Source organism: Lagopus leucura, unplaced genomic scaffold (genome assembly GCF_019238085.1).
Source record: "Lagopus leucura isolate 7727_CA_CO unplaced genomic scaffold, USGS_WTPT01 Super-Scaffold_100016, whole genome shotgun sequence".
NCBI classification, from domain to species: Eukaryota; Metazoa; Chordata; class Aves; order Galliformes; family Phasianidae; genus Lagopus; species Lagopus leucura.
Genome location: NW_024962270.1, coordinates 11,778,295 through 11,799,875, shown reverse-complemented (window position 1 = coordinate 11,799,875; position 21,581 = coordinate 11,778,295). Strand labels below are relative to the sequence as shown.

Sequence of the window (21,581 nt, the reverse complement as noted above, 5' to 3'; positions counted from 1 at the left end):
AGAAAACAGAAGTCTGTTTAAAAATAAAACCCAGACACGGAGCTACATGAACACGTATTTACTGCAAGTAGCTCTATGGAAAGCCAAGTCAGATAAATATAAACACTATACAGAGCTTCAAGCCAGTCTCCCAGAACCGCAGATGCGATGTGTTTTACAAAGAAAACAACATAACAATATTTACAATGGAAGACAAAGCCAGATCAATCAGCTCAACTTTAAAACAGATCTGTGAAGCAGAAATAGCAAATATAATGAACAGTTTCAACCATATATGTTTTAGTTTGTACAGACGATAACTGTCCAGTATCAAATTAAATTTACAGGACAAACATTGTTCCATCATTGGTATTTTGTACTATACAGCAGCATAAACGGGTAGCTGGAAGGTAGTATATATAGTGATATGTTTTACATATTCTGAAAATGTTCTTCCAGCACAATACTGAATAAATTAGTTGCTGTAAACTAAGAGATTCAAAAAGATTGCATATTTATTATGCCGTACCTGTTAGTATTTGTACCACTCTAGTTGAGGTTACCCATTTAATTATTTATTCAGCATTTATTAAATCAGTGCTGTATATTGTACAGTGGCAGCCTCAGGGATCTAATATGAAATAGGTATGTACGTTTTTCTTCAAAACAACCTTTTCCTTTTGCGTTAAAGGTTTAGAACTATCTCTTCATCCAAATTATGGTTTCTTAAAAAAGATGAAAAGCTTTATAAAAAGCCGTCTACGTATTGCATTATTAATTTACAAGACCAAACAAAAGCTATATGGCAAGACAGTATCATGGTCTAGAAAAGTGGTCATATTTTTCATTAGTGTATGTTTAGCAGCAACAAAGATCCGTACCGACTTAAACTTCTCTTCCAGAATCGCAATCTGTGCTTTTAAACCCTGTACAACAGTTCTTCCAGTCACCGGACGTTGCGTCAACTGATGGGTACCAGCCTCCCAAAAAGTCGTCTCCAAAACCTGACGTGTACAGTTCAATCCTACTCAAAAACAGATTTGGGTGCACACCACCGAGCAAAAGTGACGGTGCCTGATGGCTTCTACAAACCGTACCGCTATTGTAAAGGTTGTGTGTTAGAGCGAGGCAGCCCGACTGGTTGTTGTACAATATACAAGGAGAGGAGTACAGCTGTGTGGTGCAGTACAGCATGAGGATTTATGTACCACTTCTAAACCCTTTTCCAATGGTCAGTGCCTTTCATTATACATGGCATGTACCAACAACTAGTGTCATGCTCTTTACGTTTATAGCAGTGTTAAAAGCCTAAACTCATTTCAACCAAAAAAAATTATATATATATATATATATTTATCAGTACTAGAGTGAAGCACTTAAGCCCTGATTTTTCTGCAATTTATTTTAGAAAGTGTCAAATAATCACTGTTTGCACTCCTATAACTGGGGTAAGGACAACTGAAGAGCCAATATTTTACTTCTTCCCATTATGCCACAAAGAAAGAACAAAAACAGTCCCAAATTAAAGACGGGACTTTGGCTGAAAGTAAGATCAATTAGGGTGGTTTTTCTTTAAGAAGCTACAGCTGACAAATGTAACGCAGAAGTCACAAACGCTGGATATGACTCTGCACTCCTCCATTTGAATGCATGAACAAAACCTCATTTTACACAATTCATGTTTATAAACAAGTATCATGAGGGTAAGAACAAAAACAACCTACGAGACAACCAGCCCATTAATCCTACTTTGTACATACCAAAATTCTGAGCAAAAAAGTCAGCTTAAGCCGTGACAGACATTTGATTTAAAGTACTCTAGCCTATGATCAAGAAGTCTCTCGTACCATGAAAGCAAAACAAAACAAAAGGCAGAAGAGGTCTCTCCTTTCCAGACCGGTTCAGCCCTGCAGGTTCTCCCTCAACCTCTCCCTCCTCCTCCCGCCCACCCGAAGAAAGCTCCGAACTGCCCGAATTCCACTAACAGCATGTTTTAAGCTGACCACTTGTTAATGTACCAGAGAAGCAAAACCCACGGTAAGCAGACATCAGAAACCAGCTTTGACATCTCAGAATATAAATAAAAACAAATTAATGGGAGAGGCAGGAGGAAGAGAAGGGTGTGTAAGGAACTCCCATTAGCACTCGTGCTGCCTCTCAGATAGACATGACAGGAAAGACCAATTTCCATCACCAAAGCACAGCTATGAAAAAATCTCAATTCAAATTAATTCAACTGTAGAGAGCTGATGTCTATGACAAAACTAATTGGAAGGATGTGTCCGTGCTGGTGGAAATGAAAGTAGCCGGCTGGAGCTGAGCTTGGCTTCCAAAAGCACCACACAGTTTCTGGAGTTTCCAGCAGAAAAGTCTTCTCTTCCAACTATGGTTTCCATGGCAATGCAGTCAGTCTGGAAAGGAAGGAAAAAAAAAAAAAAAAAAAGGTGATATTTTAAATGCAAGTTACATGGGAAATAAACGTTTGCTAGTGAGGAGAATGCATGGAGCTCATTCATGGCAGAAGGGACAGCGCTGCATGCAGGCAGCTCCCTGGCAGGGCTGTGCACCCCCGGTGTAACTACAAACAGTCCTATATACAACAGGCAGAGAACTGCAATATAAACACTGCAAGTCACAACAACTGTGTGCCCTGGCCTCAACTTTTCAGGAAAAAGCATAATTTAGTTGTAACAACAAATACCTCCGAGTGTAGTTTTCCTTTTTGTCTCTCTGAAAGGCAACCCACCGTACAGAAGTGCACATCTGCAGCAACCAATCTCCAGAACCATCTTTACTGCTGTCAGCTAAAACCAGTGGCCTCAAAGTGACCGGAAAAAGCAAAATACAAAGTGCTCAGTAAGAGGAGAGGAGAAAACCCTCGAGTACAGCAGGAAGGAATTTCTGGGTGACAGGACAGAGGTGGGACGGCAGGGAAGATGGCCCCAAAGAACAACACCAGCTCTGCGATTACACACGTGTGTGTCAAGGTAAGAGTGACTCCACAGGCTCCTGGGATGGGAACACCCAAAGGGGGGAGGCAAATACCTGGTGGTGAGAGCACAACTGGAACATACCGAGAGCCACGTCTCAGCTCACTGCAAACCCTTCCCACTCCCAGCACAGCTGCATGAACACTCATTTTCACTCTGGAGTGCCACTGTCAGCCAACCCACAGTATCACAGTCCTGACAGATTGTCCCCTTCCATCACTTCTGTTATTTTTACCCTTTGCTTATCTAAGCACAACACTTCCCTGAGCTGTACATCCTTCTGGACCGCTTATATCTCCAGCACTGCCCTTCCCATTGTGCATTTATGCTCACAAAGCACGTGGGCTGCATCTACTAAGAAGTCTCCACTCTTCCAGCAGCTGTGCCCGCACCATTCCCCCCCTGGCAGAGATGGCATCTGCAGATGTCCTCCTTCCCTTCTTCAGCACGGCCCCCAGCCACTCAGGGCACTGGGTGACTCTTCCCTCGCATTGCCCATCTGCAGGACCGGCCCCTGCTGCCACACAGGGAGGGAGTAAACAGGTTTGCTACCAGAGCACAAATGGCAGCTAGGGTAAAGAAGAAAGTCTTCAGGAAACATCAAACATAGGAGCAGTCTCACTTCCCCTCTCCAAACCACGCTGCACAAGCTCTCACTGCTCAGGGAGAGCTTCCTGCCATCTGGGAGAGCGGTCCTACAAAGGGCATCTCAGCCTGCAGCAGCAGAGGGGCCCCGGCCCCAACAGGAGCTGTGCTTTCCGTGGGGCCACAAGGACGGCAGTTGGGTCTCAGCGTTTTGCTACAGAAAGTTCAGCACCAAATTAACTCTGCCCCAGGAATATGCTGAAGAACATGACGGCGAGAGCACAAGCAAATGTTATGTATACTAATGTAAACCTGTATGTTTACTTGCATATCCCATCCCATGAAGCACGCACACGTTAAACACACCGACTCCACCCTAAGCTACAGGAGCTCAGATTTCACAGCCCTGCAGAGAACACCGCCTCTTCAAAAGGCAGCAGCCAGCAGTGCAGGGCTGCCCCAGGCGCTGCCTCTGCCGGAACAGCGGGGCACAGAGGGGCTGAGCTGCTGGGTCGGACACCAGGGCTGGGCACCGCTCCCCAAAGACGCAGCAACTCGTTTTCTGTAATCTGAGGAAAACACAGCCAGAAAAAAAAAATACACCCATTTCTCTTATTTCACAGACATCCTAAGATCGCTACTAAGGGCCATTCCTCGGCACACACAAGCAGTGTGTTACTGCAGCTTTGTTTTCACAAAGGCCGAGTGAAGCTGTTATTTCTGAAATGCTCTTCCCCTTCAGATAAGTATTTCGTTGTAGGACCAAAGGACGAAAACACAACTACCACAGCCTGAGGACGATCACACCTCAGCAATGCACACCAGTGAGCCATCGGAACAGCCTAGGCTTCTGCATTAAACCCGCATTTGGGACAAATTAACATCTACCAACACTCCCCACCCCTTCCCTGCTCCGCACCTATGAGCTTACATGAAAGGAACTTCAAAAACTGTCTCTGCTTTTGTCAGTGCATTTTGCTCCACACCTAACACTCACCTGGAAGCTGCCTGACGAGTTGTTCTGATCCCCACCAGCACACCCGCAGCGCCGGGAGCAGCCAGGGCCGGGCCGTCTGAGCAGGATAATCCCACGTGGCACAGCTCAGTACTTACAAATACCTCCAAGTTTGTAGAAACTTTTATAAACTGCCAAATGGCATTTCAGATGCTCGAGAGGGAAAGAAGGAAAAGCCCAAGAGGAGGAAAACCTGCTGCACTCCTAACTGTGGTTCTTTGAACGAACCCGGCACAACACAGGAGCAGGGTAACTAATGCTAGCTAAGAGGGAGCAAATCGCAGCCCCAGCTGACACATCAGTTTGTAGGGAACCAGAACGCCTCAGCTGAGCTGTCACAGCTCCCAGTGCTCCTGGGCAGGGCCGCACAGCATTCCCAGCTCTTTGCCAGGCAGTACACAAGGATTTCTTCCTCCTCTCCCATGATTATAAACAACAGTTTTCACATTTCCCCTTAGTTTTTAAGCTAAAACAAAGTTGTATGAACTGCAAACAAACAGAAGAAAGCCCCAGGTGACATCACCTACAGCTGACAGCAGCCTCAGGACACCCTGAGCATCTCAGACCAGAGCTGCTGGCTGCCAGCAATGCTCTGAGCTCCTCACTGCTGGAAATGAGCACTGCAGCTGGAGCAGCACAGCTGGCTGCTGCTCATCGCCTCTTTTCTGGCAAGACAAAAGCCTCAGCACTTATTTATGGCTATAGATACAGCTGTACAGGAAGGGCCCCCGCTCACACCCCCTCAGGACACTGAAGCAACCCTGCACCCCTCCCACAAACTGAGCCCACGAACAGAGGGGTCCCTGCAGCACCAGGGCAGCCCAGGCAGCTGCTTCTGAGCTGTGGAGCTGCACCATGGCCAACAGCAGCAGCTTCCCATGGCACCCCCAGGATGCCCCACAGCTCTCAGGGCTACAGCTGCTACCAGCAGGAACCCAGCTGCCCACAGGACCCTGTGTGTGGCTCCATTTCTGTGAAGGCAGCTCCAGCTGTGCACACATAGGAGCAGCGATCAGCCAGAGCTTTGAAACAGAGCAGTGTTGAGGAGAACAGGCCGCTGCCTGTAGTGCTGCTAATACCCAGAGCAGGGCTGTGGATTTCCACCTCCAAGTGCTTCCTCACGAGAAGGTCCTTAGGAAAAGGGGTGGTTTCTATCCCAGGACTATAGCAGTGCTCAGGCACTGAGATTTACAGGAATTCATCTTCCCGTGCCCGTGACACTAATGCAGGACAAAGGGCACCAGGGAAAGCAGCACAGTCCCTGCAAGGCAGATCTTCTTACCTCGGTGTCCACAACAAGATCCACCAGTCAACAGTTTTCCATGTTCACAGCACACATTTGAGACTTGCTGATCAACAATATGAAACATGATTAGTGCTTCGTTGCCAATACCACATGAATGTATTTGACTCAACACTGATGGAACTGCAAAGGGAGCTGTCAGATAAACAACGCATGTCTTCCAAGAGGAAAGCAGACAAGGTGTGGGCTGGCCAGGAAGGGAGGAACAACGCTCATAGAACAGCCCAGGTCGCAAAACAAATGGCACTGAATGAAACTCACTGGTCAGCTCTGAAGATGATTTGTGCTTTCAGAGCTGGTGTAAGCACGTCCATGGCTTTCAAGGGCTTTCCCAAGATCTCTTCAATCCACCCCAAGGTAAGAAACAGATTTGGTAACTGGTCACTGCAGCAACACCAGCAGAAAAAGCCTGAACTCAAAACCTCCTATTTTCAAAGCACTAGAAATACACTACTTGAAGTAGTTCCTATAGCATCGTGTGCAGGACTCTCCTCTTTATTCCAACTTCAGCTTTGTTCCTAAATTCAACTTCCTATGAGCATTCAGTATGGAGAATGAATGCAGAAAGCATCCAGAAACCTTTCACAGATCACCTCTCAAAACACATAAGCAGAGCTTGGGAAACTAAACTAATGTTCTCCACAGTGCACAAGTCAACTTAAATTTACCCTTTTGAGATGGGATCTGATTATGAAACTACACAGAGCTGTCATCTTCCCAAGGAATAAATGATTAGAAGGAAAAGACTGAGAAGACAGAAGAGAAACTACGAGGGCAAATGTTTGAACTGGGATGGCAGCAAGCCACTGCCCAGAAAAACATTTTGTTCAAAATTCATGTGCTAAAAAAGAGCTCTGCGTGTTTTCTATGAACAAGAAATCCATAGTTTCATAGAAATTAGATGCAGAGGATTAGATCAGTCTTAATTATTTAGACTGTGCACTCTGTGTGTTCTATTTGGAAGCGCATCAGATGAGAATATATCCAACACACACTTCATTTCCTGCACCTGAATTACGAAGGTCACACAAGTCAGACTGCTTTAAAACACACCACGAGGTTTTAGGAGCAGAGCAGACATGTCCTGTTTCCCTCCAAGAAATCCTCCCTAAATAGTATGTTTTTACAGGAAGGCCTTTTACTGACATAATCCTGCAACTGATTCCTAAAAGGATAAACGCTTTGCTTACAGAAGATATTAATTTAAGATAATTAAATGATTAAGATCTCCACATCAAAGACTAAGGCAATTTAAAGCCTTCTGAAGAACACCACCGAAGTTCTCAGTTTCCTGAACCTCAGGTTAGGGGAAGTCGGCGTTCAGCAGACTGGCGCAGATCAGAAGGCCGAGAACAGCAGCGCACAACGAGCAACGGCGTCCTGCTGCACAGCACAGCACCGGGCACAGTGGCACCTGGGCACAACAGGCACGTGCAGGAGTGCCGTGGGATGCTGCATCCCCGCGGTGTGACACGTTGCAGCGCACAGCCTGGCGGGGAATGGATTTGTTTTAACTTAATGGCATAACTCAGGGGCAAGCGGCGTTATCTGAGTACAGGATTTCTCCTCAACTCGCACACTCGGATGCCAACTCGACAAACACGTATCAGAGAAACAGGCACGTTGACTGAGCACTGCTTGCTCTCACTGGAGCGCTGCACACTCAGTGGCTGTACCTGAGTAACCCAATCAAGGCCCTGACACACAGAAACATCCTTATTTGGGTGTACACTCAGCTATACCCATACCATTAAGCACATATTTCACATACTTCCTCCATTCAGCAACAAAACAATGATGTTCAAACTAAGCTAATGAATATATTTTGTGCCTGTGATTTGACTGACCTTTCCATGAGCAAAAAAACCATAACTTGTTAAAAAAAAAAACTGCTACATGATCTATGTTTCGTTGCACAAACCATTTAAACAAAGCAATTGGTAACAGCACATCCCAGTGAATTAAGTTCCTCTTCAAGATGTAAGAGTAACTTTGTGTTTCTAAACCCTGGAAATAAATACTCTATCTACAGCTCAAAGCAGGGTTCCAGTACTTAGTGCTCGGCAACTTCACAAGCTAAAAAAACCTCTCCCATGCTCTGTGATCATTTTATTTACTTCGCAGAAATTCCTTATCTCCTGCAGCAGCAGCTTCTTTTCCTGCTACAGTGAACAGTACTGGAGTTTCTAGGAAGGCATTATGCACACTCCCTGGTTTCCCATCCTTCACCAACACTATTCCTAGAATTAGGAAGCTCACGTGCTGTTCTGGCAGGGCTGGAACATCAAGTCAAACCAAACCAGTCAGATTGATAAGCTGTCTTTCTTGGTTTTTGTTTGTTTGTTTGCTTTTGAAAACTAAACATCCTTCCCAATACAGCAAGATGATACTACAAATGTCTGTCCACATCAAAACACAGGAGCTTAGCATATCAATTTCCATGCTGCAGAAGGAAGAAAAAAGTTCTGCTTTTGGAAAAAAAAAAAAAAAAAAAGCTGTAGCAGCACGCTCTGGCTGACCTCCCAGCTGGCAGAAAACAGCTAAATTTTAGCCAAACAGACCTTGTTTGTGTGCCTTATGGCAGCACGACCTGCTGCAGTTTGCTCCACTCTCGTGACAAAGGTTGAGAGCCCGTAATCAGCAGAGAGGAATGTTTTCCACCTGTGCTCTTCCTGCAAGGCAGATGCTGAGAACTGCTGGGAAACAACGAGAAAAAGACCACAGCCACATGGAACACGGGTACAGGGCAGCACAGGTCTGCTTCCCGCTTTCAGAAAGGACCTGGAGCAATCAGCCTGTATGGAGGCACTGGAAGGCAGCAGTTAATTTTAAGAACACAGATACAGTGTGTCCCCACTGCATGAGGTGCAGGAAGCCACCAAAGCACACAGGCTGAGCATGGCAGAAGAGGATACAACATCTACAAAATCCTAAGTGGCATGGAGGGGAAAGATAGAGCTCATTATCTCCTCCAATACACAATGATGGGCTGCCAAAAGAAGTCAGGTCCAAAATAGATGCAAAGAGGCCTGTGTACAGCACGCACTGGGTGACCAGAAGCTGCCGCAGATACACAGCATTACACAGCATCAGAGAGACTGGAAAAGTACTTGGAGCAAAGACCCATACCAGGTCATGAAACAGACACAGCATCAGGCTCAGGAAATCCCCCAAGCTGAAAAAGCATCAGAGGCTGAGAGCATGCCTAGGGAGGTGCTCTATCAGCCTGCCCTGCTCTTCCTCAGCCAGGCGATGTCTGCTTGCACGTCTGCTTTGAACGGAGGCAGCCATTCCCACCAACACAACTCAGAGACAAAAGACCCTGTCATTCATGACAAATGGCACGGCTGAACACCTTTCAAGTCTCTTTTCACGATACTTCCTTTCTATAAGGAAGTCTCACATCTTCCAATTCATCCTTTGCTCTTCCCAACCCCTTTAGTCATTGACACTTGAAAGCATTCAGCACTTTTCTTCTTTCACCTCTGTTGCCATAAGTGACTGTCAGAGGCAGAAACTTGCTGTGCAGCCACATACCAGGCGACCACACCGCCCTCAGCCCTGCCTTCAGCCCACGTGTGCCTGCACAGAGCGCTCTGCATCAGCCCCTGCCTGCTACCACACCAAGCAGTGGCACGCATTGTTTTTTTTCCATTTTCTAATTATCATGTCATTGAGTCTGCAAGAAAATCCCCACAGCGCTCGTTTTTGCAGGAGGGGAAGAAGAGGATCGGACAGCATGCATGAGGCAAAGCCCTCTCAATCCCAGCACACAGCAGCCACAGAGGGCCTTCTGCTCCCAGAGGCGGCTCCAGAGCTCACAAGAGGTCAGTTACACTATGCCTATACACAGCCAAGTTTTAATCAGGTGTGTACTGGGACCTCCTTAAGCTGGACTCCCAGTGCACTTACACCAATTACAGCTCTGAAGGCGAATACACCCCCAGGCCCCTAACATTAGAAGACTGCCTGAATCTGGAGACGCTGCCTAAAGATCTGCTACAACAGAAATGAAAAAGAAACAGTAATGCCAGAGCAGCTTCATCTGCTTTTGGATCAAAGTCTCAGAAAGATCATAAGATGCAGGTCCACATCACGTTAACTGAATGCACAGTGACCCCACACAGGGAGATTCTGTGCTCCATCACACATCCCCACATCCCTGCATCACCAAATCCATCAGTCACGTGGCTGCAGGAAACCTAACTTACAAAAACAAAACAACAACAAAAACAACACATTCCACATCTAAGAGGGAGAAGTAAACTCCAGGACACGCTCCTAACTCGGAGATACATGTTGGCCCACATTCCTCTCACCAAAATTAATAACCTGGCCCACGTTCTGACATTTGCCTCATCCTCTTCAAGTCATATAAACCATTACAACCACCGTATTTATAGCTCTACCTCACATTACTGCCTGCTTTGTGCGTGCCCTTCCAAGTGCCTCCACCAGCTTCCTCTCTCACAACCTTTCTCAGACAGCCTTTTATCTCTTCCAGGTGCTTATCTTCACTACCAATGGCAGCCACCTCGATCACTATCTTGCTCTCCACCCCAGCACATTAAATTTCATCCATCTCTCCAATTTCGTCTTCTGACTGATGGGCTCTTCAAGATGGGGACTAACGCACTCAAGCTGGTGGCACCGAATACAGGAACTCACTCCTGCCTACCTGCTCAGCTTCTGCAACTGTGTGAGTAAGGGTGACAGATTGACTGTCATAGTACTGTCTGAATGACCTCAAAATCAAGCCTGTTCAGTTTTTCAGCTCATTCTTAACTACTACCCTGTTCACCACAATCTGCAACTTAAAAACACGTTTCTAAAAGCAAACATAAAACAGCACCACCACCCAAAAAAACACCACAGAGTTAAACATAGATGGTAAATACCTCCAAACATCCCTCACACAAAAGCAAATGCTCCAAAAGCCTGAACAGTGATGCTATTATTGAAAACCAAGTAGCTCGCAATTATTTCTAATAAACAAACTTAGAACACACGATATTCCATAAACTATTTTTGCTTCTTTTTGACCCCCTAGCCCACATTGTTTTAGACTTCTATTTACAAACAAGCTGGAGATGACCTGGAATACTTATGAGTGCCCTCAGCTCATTCACCCCAGCAAGCACCAGCTGCTTACACTAGGAAACCCAAGGTGCCTGGACTCAGGGAGGTGTCTTTCTGCACTGTTTAATGGCTTATCAAGGCCATATTAATTCAGTTGGCAATAAGCCGTCATAAAACTGTAATATTTGCCAACACCTTAAATGGGAGTTTCACATGAATGAGTTATCACATGGGTCACATCAGTAGCTCTTCCTGGTTTTGTATACGACAGGCTCTCATTTATTTAATAAAGCATCACTTGCATTCAGAACTCTGCAAACTCCAGGTGTCCCCAAGATCTCCATGTGAAAAATAACACCAAATCCAAAAGCATTTCAGGCTCCAGCCACCCAGGTGTCAAGAAAGTCCTACTGCAAATTCACCTGTTCAGTAAGAGCTGTGAACAGTAAAGCAGGCTAGCCTGGCACAAGCATAGAAAAGAATCACACCATCTCCTGCAAAAGAAGGGTATTATTCATTAATGCCCCTATAAATTTAGAAGCAAGTTTTACCAGAATTCTTGCACTTCATATTTCCCGTGACTGTCAGAAATAGAAAACCAACATGTTGTTATCTTCTGTCATTCTGCAAAACCCCGTTCTCTTACAAGTGAAAACCTTCTCCAATTGAGTAGCACATTTATGAGCCCTTCATGTCCTAGCGAGAAAAGAAATACTCTTCTTATATACTGTATAAACGAAATAACAATTCAGTGAGATATTTGTAAGTTCATGATACACACATGCATATCATGCAGTAAAAAGAAGCACCGCTCACCTTTCAGCATTAATTAAAAATCTCTGAATTTTGTTTGGTCGCATTAGATTGTATCATCACCTTGGAATTACATCTAAATCTTAACCGTATTAATTTCAGCATAAACCATCTCTTTCAAAAGCCCTTTCTTCCCAGAAGATTAAGGAAGATCAGCCCTCACACTTAACTCAGAAATCACTGGCACATAGCACACACCTGTGCACACACACACTAGCAATTCGGACTGTTAGCATTCAGGAATATGGCCGAATGGCCAGAAAAACAGCGTTCTGAATTAATCAACCTTTGTCCCTCAAGATGCAGTCGGTCAAGGCAGAGAACCCTTCCCAACAGTCCATTACTGCTGCTGCAGGGGTAGTGCTCCACCCAAAGAGAATCTCCAGAAATCCAAACACATGTCCAAGATCTTTTAGATAAGATATCCTTGTGATGTCAAGCAACGCCTCAGAGATGCCTTTGATGAGTCAGGCTCGTTTACTTTTGTCTTCCCCCTGCCCTCAAGAATGTCACACATCCCAACTGCTGAAGGCTCCCAACTAACATGTAACCACTTCTAAGCACAGTGACCTTTACAGAGACACAGGGCTTGATTAGAACTAGAACACACTTTTTCCTTTTTATTAATTGCTTTAAACTGCAAGGTTCTGCTTTCATAAGACAACAGTACAACTCAATCACTGGATTGCTGTTGATATGCCAAAGCTTAAAGTGAAAGACAGACAAACAGCAAATTATAGGGAGAGCCATGGGGCTCATCTCCAACCAGGTCCTCAGAGACCCCTGATGGATGAGTCATACAAGCACTACATTTTTAGGATAAAACAGCAATAATAAACATCCCCAGAAAACAGGAGGCTCTCCTCTCTCACCTGCCTTCCAGTTTTAACATTCCACTTTCCTTTGGATTGAAGAATGACACATTTGATCACAACAGTAGTTAAACAAAAATCACTGCAGAGTTTGTTTCCTGCATTGGATCAGGAAAAAAACAACCTTGTTACTTCAGTCAGCACACTGGGTACTATTCAGCATGTGCTGGGAGCACCACAGACCCACCGGAGAGCACACAGGCACACACCAATCACAACATGGCCATACAACCTCTTCTTGTACCATCCGAAACCTCAAGGCATAAACGCTCCCTTCCCAGCCATCTATAGGAAGAAAACTCGTTAAAGATCCTTTCATAAAGAAGGGCACACAGAGCCAGCAGAGCTCCCAGCTGAATGTCCTGCTAACATGCCACCGGGCCCCACAGCCAGCCCAAGGAACAGCGTCCCACAGCCCCACCTGCCCACCGCTGTGGCAGCACAGGAGGGAAGGGCTGGGACAATAATATACTTAAAATTTCATCAAAAGACTGAAGGAAAAAAAAAAAAAAAAAGCCAGTTTGCACCGGTATCGGATTCCTCCCAAAACTCCTGTGTCCTATAGCAGTGCTTTAAACCTACAGGACAATCACAGAAAGTCAGACTTCCCAAAAGACACACGAACATCAGCTGCAACCGCAGCCTTAGTCTGGGAAGCCGATTTCCAGAGTCCCAACACTCACGGCGTGCATTTGCTCCCAGCAGCAGGGGAACATTCTCGGCGCGGATTTTCTCACCGAGTACAAGTAAAACCCAGCTGATTCCTGGTCAAATATGTCATAATTAACTCACTCCCACTCTGCAAGGCAAAAATCTGTTCAGCCTTCAGTAGCTCGTATGCTACTTGAAAAAGTTACCCTATATTTTTACAGTTAGTCACACAAGACAAAGTAGCATCTGTTACAGCAAGACTTCAAGTTTTGTTTTTTTCCTTCAAAGAATTATTATCCCTACACTACTTGCAAGACTTCGGCTGCACAGCAGCGGTCAGATGCATTTCAGTAGGGTAGTTCAAGCTATTTTTAAGCAGTTCCCTACCCCAAGTGTTCTGCTGATACAAACGAGCCTCAGTTTGAAGCAAACTTCTACAAACCACGGCTCTGAAATCCAAAGGGGCAGTTATTTGTCTGGTATCCTGTAAACTGTAATTTACTATATTTGCAATAGCTAAAACTTCCAGCTTCTGAACTTCTCAAAGTGCACATTGTTCATCACAGTCAAGATTTTGCATTTGAAATACGCAAGTACCATAAAGGACCCGGACAATTTAGAATCAAAGTTTTCCTTTACGGCCGTACTTGTTTTCCCTCCTCCCAGAGCATACACAGCAACCTCACACAGGAGATTAAAAAGGTGAGGAACATTTAAATTATAATCCTGCACTTTAGAGAACTTCTGACATAATGTCTGAACATACCATTAGGATATCAGGTAGAGGTAAGATTAAAGAGTAGGTGTAAAACAGGTGGGTTGGTATTGCACTGAGTGCTGCATTTACTCTGAACAGTCTGTTTTGTTTTTTGGAGACCAGGGTATCTTTGTAGGTTTAGTATTTCTAATTATGTCTGAAGAAACTTTTATTATACATGACCCATTATTTATTAATGGGCAGTTTATTACCACCCCGTTCTCATTATCATCCCAGTTTCTACAAGGTCCAACAACAAGGTATACATTAGCTAAGCCCTGTTTGAAGTAGCTTTTGTGTTCCGTACTCCTAGCACAAAATTTCATGACTCAGATTCACGTAATCAAAACTGCAAACCGCTTGCTTCAATATTGTGTAACGATCTCATGATGAAACTGTTTTGCTAATGACCTCCTTAAACTTCAAGCACTCAAAATCAGAACCCTATTTTCTTTTTATCGTAGTGTTCAACATAAACCTGACCTCAATTTTGCCTAAATCTAAAATAAAGGTTGAATTGCAAGCCTGCTCTGTTTATCAGTTCAAATTAGTGCCCTCCCCTCCTCCACCCATTTCATGAATGGAGAAGGGGAAAAAAAAAGTTTGATTCGCATCAGTGAACCTGAAGCAGAAGTAGTTTGGGAATTACAATGAGGGGGCAATGATGCATTGGAAATCTCTCTCCATTTTACTCTCAGCAGTTCAGAGAATGCAGTTGAGTCACTGTACACAATATCTAACTTAAGCAAACAAAAAAAGCAAACAGAAGTTGGGAAGTGTTTTCCTTCCAGCACAACTGCAGTTCAGGGAGATTAAAGATCTCTACCTGATAGAGTCTAGTAAATACAGGGATATAAAAATAAATAAATATGGGGATATAAAAAAATAAATATAAAAGTAAATATTCCTCCTTCCTAGGAAGTAAAGGGTAAATGCACCTAGTAAATATTTTCCTTAAGAATGCATTTTGTTCACATCAGACCATTTTTCAGACTAGAAAAGTGGGATGCAGAAATGAAGACAGCACTCAATTCTGCAAAGACCCCAAAAGTATTAAAACTATCAATTACACACAGGTACGCTGCACCTCCTCTTCAGGATATCAGAGGTTTAAGAATAGGGATTTATTTTCACTATTCAAAATGGAACTTGAACATTTTTTTCTGGATTAGACGTTCTTTTTAAATATTAAAATAAAAGCTTCATCACATCAGAAACTGGCGAGCTGGTTAGGGAATACAGACTTCTAAAACCAGACTTACTATAGCTCAAACACATGATTTAATATGTGACTGAAAAACAATATCTTTAAAATCAACAGTTTTAAGCCATGCCAAAGAAACGGCCATACACCACCACCTCACAACGCTGTGTGTTAGCCTGTTAGCCTGGGCTGCTCTGCAATCCACTCTCCACTCCATGAGCCACCTGGAAGCGAATGTGCCCACACCTCCACCTGCCCTCCTCCTGCACACCATAAATACTTTATGTTCCCTTTGTGGGAAACTCTTAGGCCTTGTTTTGAAGCAGAGTTTTAAGATTTTGTTTTCTTTTTAGGCCTAGTTGGGCAACACCAACCTAAGCTCTTACTATTCTCATGCTTAATTTCCTGCCAGCATCCATGTTTTTGTTTTTTTATACACAGCTTCTTTCGTTTCATTTTAATGCATGTTTCATTTCCAGAAAGCAGACTGGCAGCAAAACACACCAGCAGCAAGGCTCCTTCCCCCTGCAACTTGTAATAGACAAGGAAAAAACCCAAGCACAGGCCTGGGGATATTTTGCTGAAGCTGCAGTAAACAAAACATTTAGAGTAAGTACATTTTCTAACCAGTCTCTTGAAAAGTGCTCTTGGTATGTAGTATTTACAGGCCAGACTAAATGAAATCACCTTTGTTGTATTTTTTTTCCCCACTCTCGAGAAATCACACACATTTTAGTTATGTGAGGGAAATCAAGCAGCAATTCTGCAGTCTTTGGGGGTGCTTCTGAAAAAAACAAACACTACGGCAGTCAGCTTCCCTTTGACTTAGCAGAAAAATCTTTGAAGTGCTGAAAGACTAACTTTGGAAGAAAGCACTTCTTGGACTGGCAACTTTCAACGTCTTCTAAATTTGATTCCAACCAACAAAACAAAGCAGGGAAAAAAAACCACTGAGGCAAACCACACATTTCTGAGCAGCCCCAAGCACTGCTGCCAGACTGTGAATGGCATGCTAGCTGAGTCAGGCTTACACCTTCCCCTATTAAGGGCTACACAATTTTAAGCTGCTACAATACCTTCTGTCTTCAGACAGTTTTAAAGCAAAACTAGGGAAAAAAAGTATCATTTAATTTAAGAGTGTAACTAAAAAAAAATAAAAAGCGGAAGCAGCCTGTCCCTTTACGGCTGTCTTTATTGACAGACAAGTAGACAAACATCAATGTCCAACAGTGATTAAATATTTCCTCTTAGCAGTCATCAATTATTGACTACACACACATTTGCAAAGAGAAGAAAACAACACTTACAACACACATGGTTTTCTGCCTGGGTAGGTGTATTACTGCAAGGAGTTGTACAGGCCACTAGTACCAGAAGAGAGATCTACAATCCTACAGTACTGCTTGGCCAAGAGATATGTATAATAACATCAACAGCCAGTTATTATTTGCTCCCACCACAACAGCAAAGAGCTGACTGTATGCCCATATTCTCCTCTCCATCACCTGCACCCTAAATTTCTACACACACCTCAAACTACTCTACCTTAAGTTCAGCAAGACTTTGCTGCCTGCTTGAGAGTGGGCAGCCCGCTCTCCAAAGCTTCAGACCTAGAGTTTATCCCCTCAGAGTCAGTTCTGCCTCTACCACAGGTGCTTCTCACTGCCTTCTAACAGGCAGATCTCTGCACAGCAGACGCCTTCAGACATTGCTCAGTTGGCAGTAAGTGCAAGGGCAGGAAATGTGGGAGCCCCTCACAACCCCACTCAGCCACCAGGAATGGCTTCTGCAGGGGACACCATGATACTCAGGAGAGCAGAGCTCAAAAGTAGCACACCAAGCCTTCAGAAGAAAAAGAGATGTGAGCTTGTTTACCTAAGATTCAAATAAATAAATGCATACACATTTGCACACACAAAGCTCTGAAATACGCATTTCACCCACGTTTACTGCAGTAAACAAATCCAAGCCCCACCTTTTGATTTCTAAACCTAATTTAGCAGCTTTCAGCTCTCCTTATCCACGATACAAAATACTTAATTTCAATTTCAAACAGTTGGGAAAACCATCTAGGTATAAGAAAGGAAGAAGAGAAAACAAATTGGAGAAAAGAAGAGCTATCATAACCTCAGAACAAGAATTCAGAACATAGAATGATAGATGTTTATACTAGCAAGATTATTTTATAAAAAATATCTGAGCAGATGGCAGTTTGATAACACTTCTAATTGCCTAGAAGAGTTACATAAACCTATACCCTGCAGGCCAAGGACCACGTCCTCTGCTGTGTTTGTTCAGTCATTAGGTGACTGCGCTCCTACAGGACAAGCTGTACCGGAGCAGATTATATAGCAACATTTACCCCATTCTTAAGACCACATTTTAATATTAGGTTACAATTTAATTCCTATAGTTAAGCATGCATGAAAGGAAAATGCTTGTAAAGTTACGAACCTTTGCGTGCAGCGTTACACTTCAGACCGTCAGACCTGGTGAAGTCTATGCTTACGTACGCTCCACTGTCCAAACTTGAAGTACCATTCTGGAGATGGCAAGTCGGCGTCCCAGTACTTGCCTCACAGCTTATTGGATCATCACACAAATTCAAAGCTATGTAGTTTAAGCCATTCTGAAATCCAGTTGAGGTATCCCTGGACATTTTGCTTTCCTGACCATCAGAAATGCCTTCATCTGGTTTTAACCAAACATTATCGAATGAGGCAGAGCTGTGTCTTTTGCTACTATCAGTAAAGAAGGAGGAGGATGTCGTCACAGTCCCAGCAGAAGAGAAGGTTTCAGAACTGTGTCTCCTCCTGCCTTGAGGATCAGCTCGGATAACTTTCGGTCCCATTGGAGGCTCAGCGCTAGGAACAGAAAAGCTACTGCTACCAGCATATCGATCAACAATGCACAGTCTGTTAACTATGGAAGAAGGACTATCCATCTTTACACCATCATCGGATTCAGCAGCGAAGGGCCGAGGTGGTGTTGCTGCCATGTTGAACGTCATCTCTGTGTAATCATCAGTCCTGTTACTCGCAGTGCTAACACACGCAGTACCAAAGGAGAGCCTAGCATAGTCAGGATTTTGTTGGCTTCTAGGAATACTGGAACTTGCATAAATTGAAATATCTGTTAAAGAGTTAGATAGTTCTTTCGCTACTTTTGGTGACTGTACATCCAAGTCAACGCTCATGTAATCTGAGAGCGGGGACTGTCTGTGGTCACTACTCGAGCCCAGAGATGACGGCGATCCTTCTGCGGATAAGGAATACGGTGTGTTACTTGCCTTTTCATTAAAATCAATATTGATGTATTCACCAGGACTTGCTGGCTCAGGTGGAACTGTGCGATCATACATTCTTGGGATAGTATTACTCCCTCTTGTACCGAGGGGGAGTCTTGTTGGCCTCATAGCCCTGTTCTGCACCAGTCCTTCATCTGAACCTTTCGCCACTGGTGACTTAGAGATGCCATTAGACAGAACTTCGCTGTTGGTGCTTTTCACATTTTCTGATCCACCATACAGGAGTTTTCCAGGTGAAGACATTGGAACATATTCACTGTGGTCACCATTTTGGCCTGTTAATGCCTTAAAGCTTCGAGGCAAAGAAAAATACGAACTGAAACCTTTGGAAACAGAACTGGTATGTATATAATTTGAATCACCGGGATGCTTTGGAGCTGAATTACCAGGTGACATATCCATGTATTCATTGTTTACAATCTTCTCGTTACTACCTTTAGAAATAAATCCAGTTAAAGGACTCCGTACAGGTGAAGAGCTTGCCTTTGGAAACATCATCATATATCCTCTTGAGTCAACCTGAGAGGGTGACCATGAATTGTTAATCTGTTTTGGAACAGACATACTTTTAGGAGTCATTGGCAAATAATCACTGCTACTTGACAGAGAGGATGCAACGCCTGGCATCATTGGCATGTATCCATCATCCCTGGCTTTACTCCTGCTTTGGTTGCATACAGAATCAAGATTACTGTCACTGTACTCCAATTCATGGTTACCTTTCAATTTTGATGTTTCAGAGTAAAGTAATCGTCCATGATTTCCTATAGAATCTTCATCCAACAAAGCTGTAGTTTGTGTTGTTTTCTGCTGCACTGCTACAGAAGTTGGTTTAGTTAGAGAGTAAGTTCTTTTTCTGAAACACTTTTCAGCTTCCATGTAATCATCTCTTGAGCTATCGTCTGCTTGCTGCTTACTCATGGACATGTACTCACTCAGACAATTCTCCTCTCTGATAGGTGGGGTGTTTCCCAAGGAATCCGGTGTATTACTCCGGACCCTAAAGTACCTGAAATCTCCAGGGCTGGAGCCATACTCATCAGAAGAAATAAATCCCCCATCACTTGGAGAGCCACAAACAGAGGAGCTAGAAGGCCTGGTCAACATGTCTGAAGCAGAGCCATGGCCACTGCTGGAAGAAACACTGATGGGACTTGTAGTAGAGGGAAAATGAGACACAGGCAGCGAAGCAGACCTAGTGTGATATGACGAGCTGAATGCGGCTCTAACGTACCTTCCACTCCCTTCTTGCCGGCCCAAATTCATCCTTGCGGTGTTGAGGTGGATCAGGCTCCCCGTCACTGACCTAAAAGGTCTAGTCATGGTTCCTTCTCCCTCACTGGATGTCCTGAAGCGGTAGGAGTTGCTGCTCTTGGTGGTTGGAGGCGTCCCTCCTACCACACTCTCCGTTCTTGATCTTCTCTGCAAGCCCGTCTGGCTGGGGGGCAGGTTGCCCAGGTGCCTCCTAGTGGTGATGAAGGAAATGGGATTGGTACCACCACCGCCACCAGAAGACTGGCTTTTGCTTCGGGGCCTAAACTCTGCAAAGGCTTTGAGCGCTTTCATGGTCTCCAAAAAAGTCTCATGCATATTCTGGGCCACCACAGAATCATCAACTTGCATCCAGAGCTCTCCAGGCCCGATGGAGGCCGATCTGCCCACTTCAATGAAGAAGAAGTTCTCTGAGTGCCCACAGCGGCGAATATTCATCAGCTGTAGGTGGACAGAGGGCACCTCTGAGTTAAGCTTAACGAGGTGGATAGCCTTGCTGGAGAGGCACAGCCGATACACTCCAGTGAGGTTTTTCGTCTGGCCCAGCCCTTTGGGCTTCACGTTAACCTGCCACACCTCCTTGAAGACAGTGCCAGGCCTCAGGGAGGCCCCGTAGTGCTCGTCGTCCTCATCCACCTGCTGCTCCGCCTGGTCCTCCTGTTCCAGGCAGCCCCTTTTGCTCTGGCTCATCAGCTCGCTGATGGCTTGGTACCAGGCCTCCTGCTCAGCCTCGTTCTCCGCCAGCATAGCGAAGTACTCATCCTTGGTGTACAAGGCGATGATGTGCTTGTGCTTGGCATCGGCGCGCCGGCTGACAGTGAAGCACTGGTAGAGCGGGATGACCCGTTTGGGCGGCGGGCAGCAGAGAGGGGCCGCCCCGCCGCCCCCTGCCCGCAGGCTGCTCTTGAACTTCTTCTCGCTGTCGTAGTACTCCAGCCGGGCGGGGGCCAGCGGGCTCTCGGCCCGCAGCACGAAGTACCGCTTGTGCCCGTGCTTCTGCTTCCTCAGGTAGCCGCACTTCCTCACGTCGTCGCCGCCGCAGGACGAGGCCGGGGGCGCGGCGCGGCCCGCAGGGGGGGGCTGCCCGCCGCGGCCCAGGCCGGCGCGGCCCGCGGAGCCCTCGGCGGGCGGACAGAGCGAAGCGCTGGGGGAGCGCCGCAACAGCAGCAGCAGGTGGTGAGGCTGCGGGGACGGGCAGCGCCCGCCGTCCCCCGCCGCCGGCTCCCCCTCTCCCGCCGCGCCGGGTTCCCGCTGCTGGGGCACGGCTCCGCCTCCCGCGTGCCGGGCGCCCGGCTCCTCCTCGCCGCCCCTGAGCGCCGCGCCGCTGCTGCCGCCGCCGCCGCCGCCGCCCGGGCCGTTCATGCCGCTCGCCATCTTAGGGGCCAGGCAGAGTCCGGAGAAGGGGGAAAACGGGGCGGGCTGCGGGAACCCGCCCTCACCGGGGAAGCGCCTGCCGCGGGCCGCGCATGAGGAGCCGGACGGCGCGGAGAACCCGGCGCTGCCCGCTTGCGTGCCCGATACCCGCCTACCCGCTCCCTCCCGCCAGCGCCCGGCTACTCGCACTCACACGGGCGGCCTCGGCGGCACCACGGCAAAAACATCACGTGACCGCGGAGGGCGGGGGCGCGCGCCGGGAGAGACGGAGGCGGGGTCCCGGCCGGCGGCGGGTGGAGCTCCCGGGCAGGGAACCGGCTGAGCCGCGCGGCAGAGTGGCAGAGAGACGGCCAATGGGGAGCGGCAGCCGTTGACGAACG

At 46.0% G+C, this 21,581-nt stretch overlaps 1 protein-coding gene across 1 annotated transcript; it reads right to left on the bottom strand.

Annotated features, from left to right (window-relative positions):
* Positions 1-43: 43 nt before the first annotated feature.
* IRS4 (insulin receptor substrate 4) lies at positions 44-21,216 on the bottom strand. The gene is made up of 2 exons (XM_042876735.1): positions 17,703-21,216; positions 44-2,390 (listed from the first exon to the last, which is right to left on the bottom strand). The coding sequence occupies exons 1-2, from the start codon at positions 21,199-21,201 to the stop codon at positions 2,386-2,388; spliced, it is 3,504 nt and encodes a 1,167-aa protein (XP_042732669.1). The 5' UTR covers positions 21,202-21,216; the 3' UTR covers positions 44-2,385.
* Between the last annotated feature and the right edge of the window lie 365 nt (positions 21,217-21,581).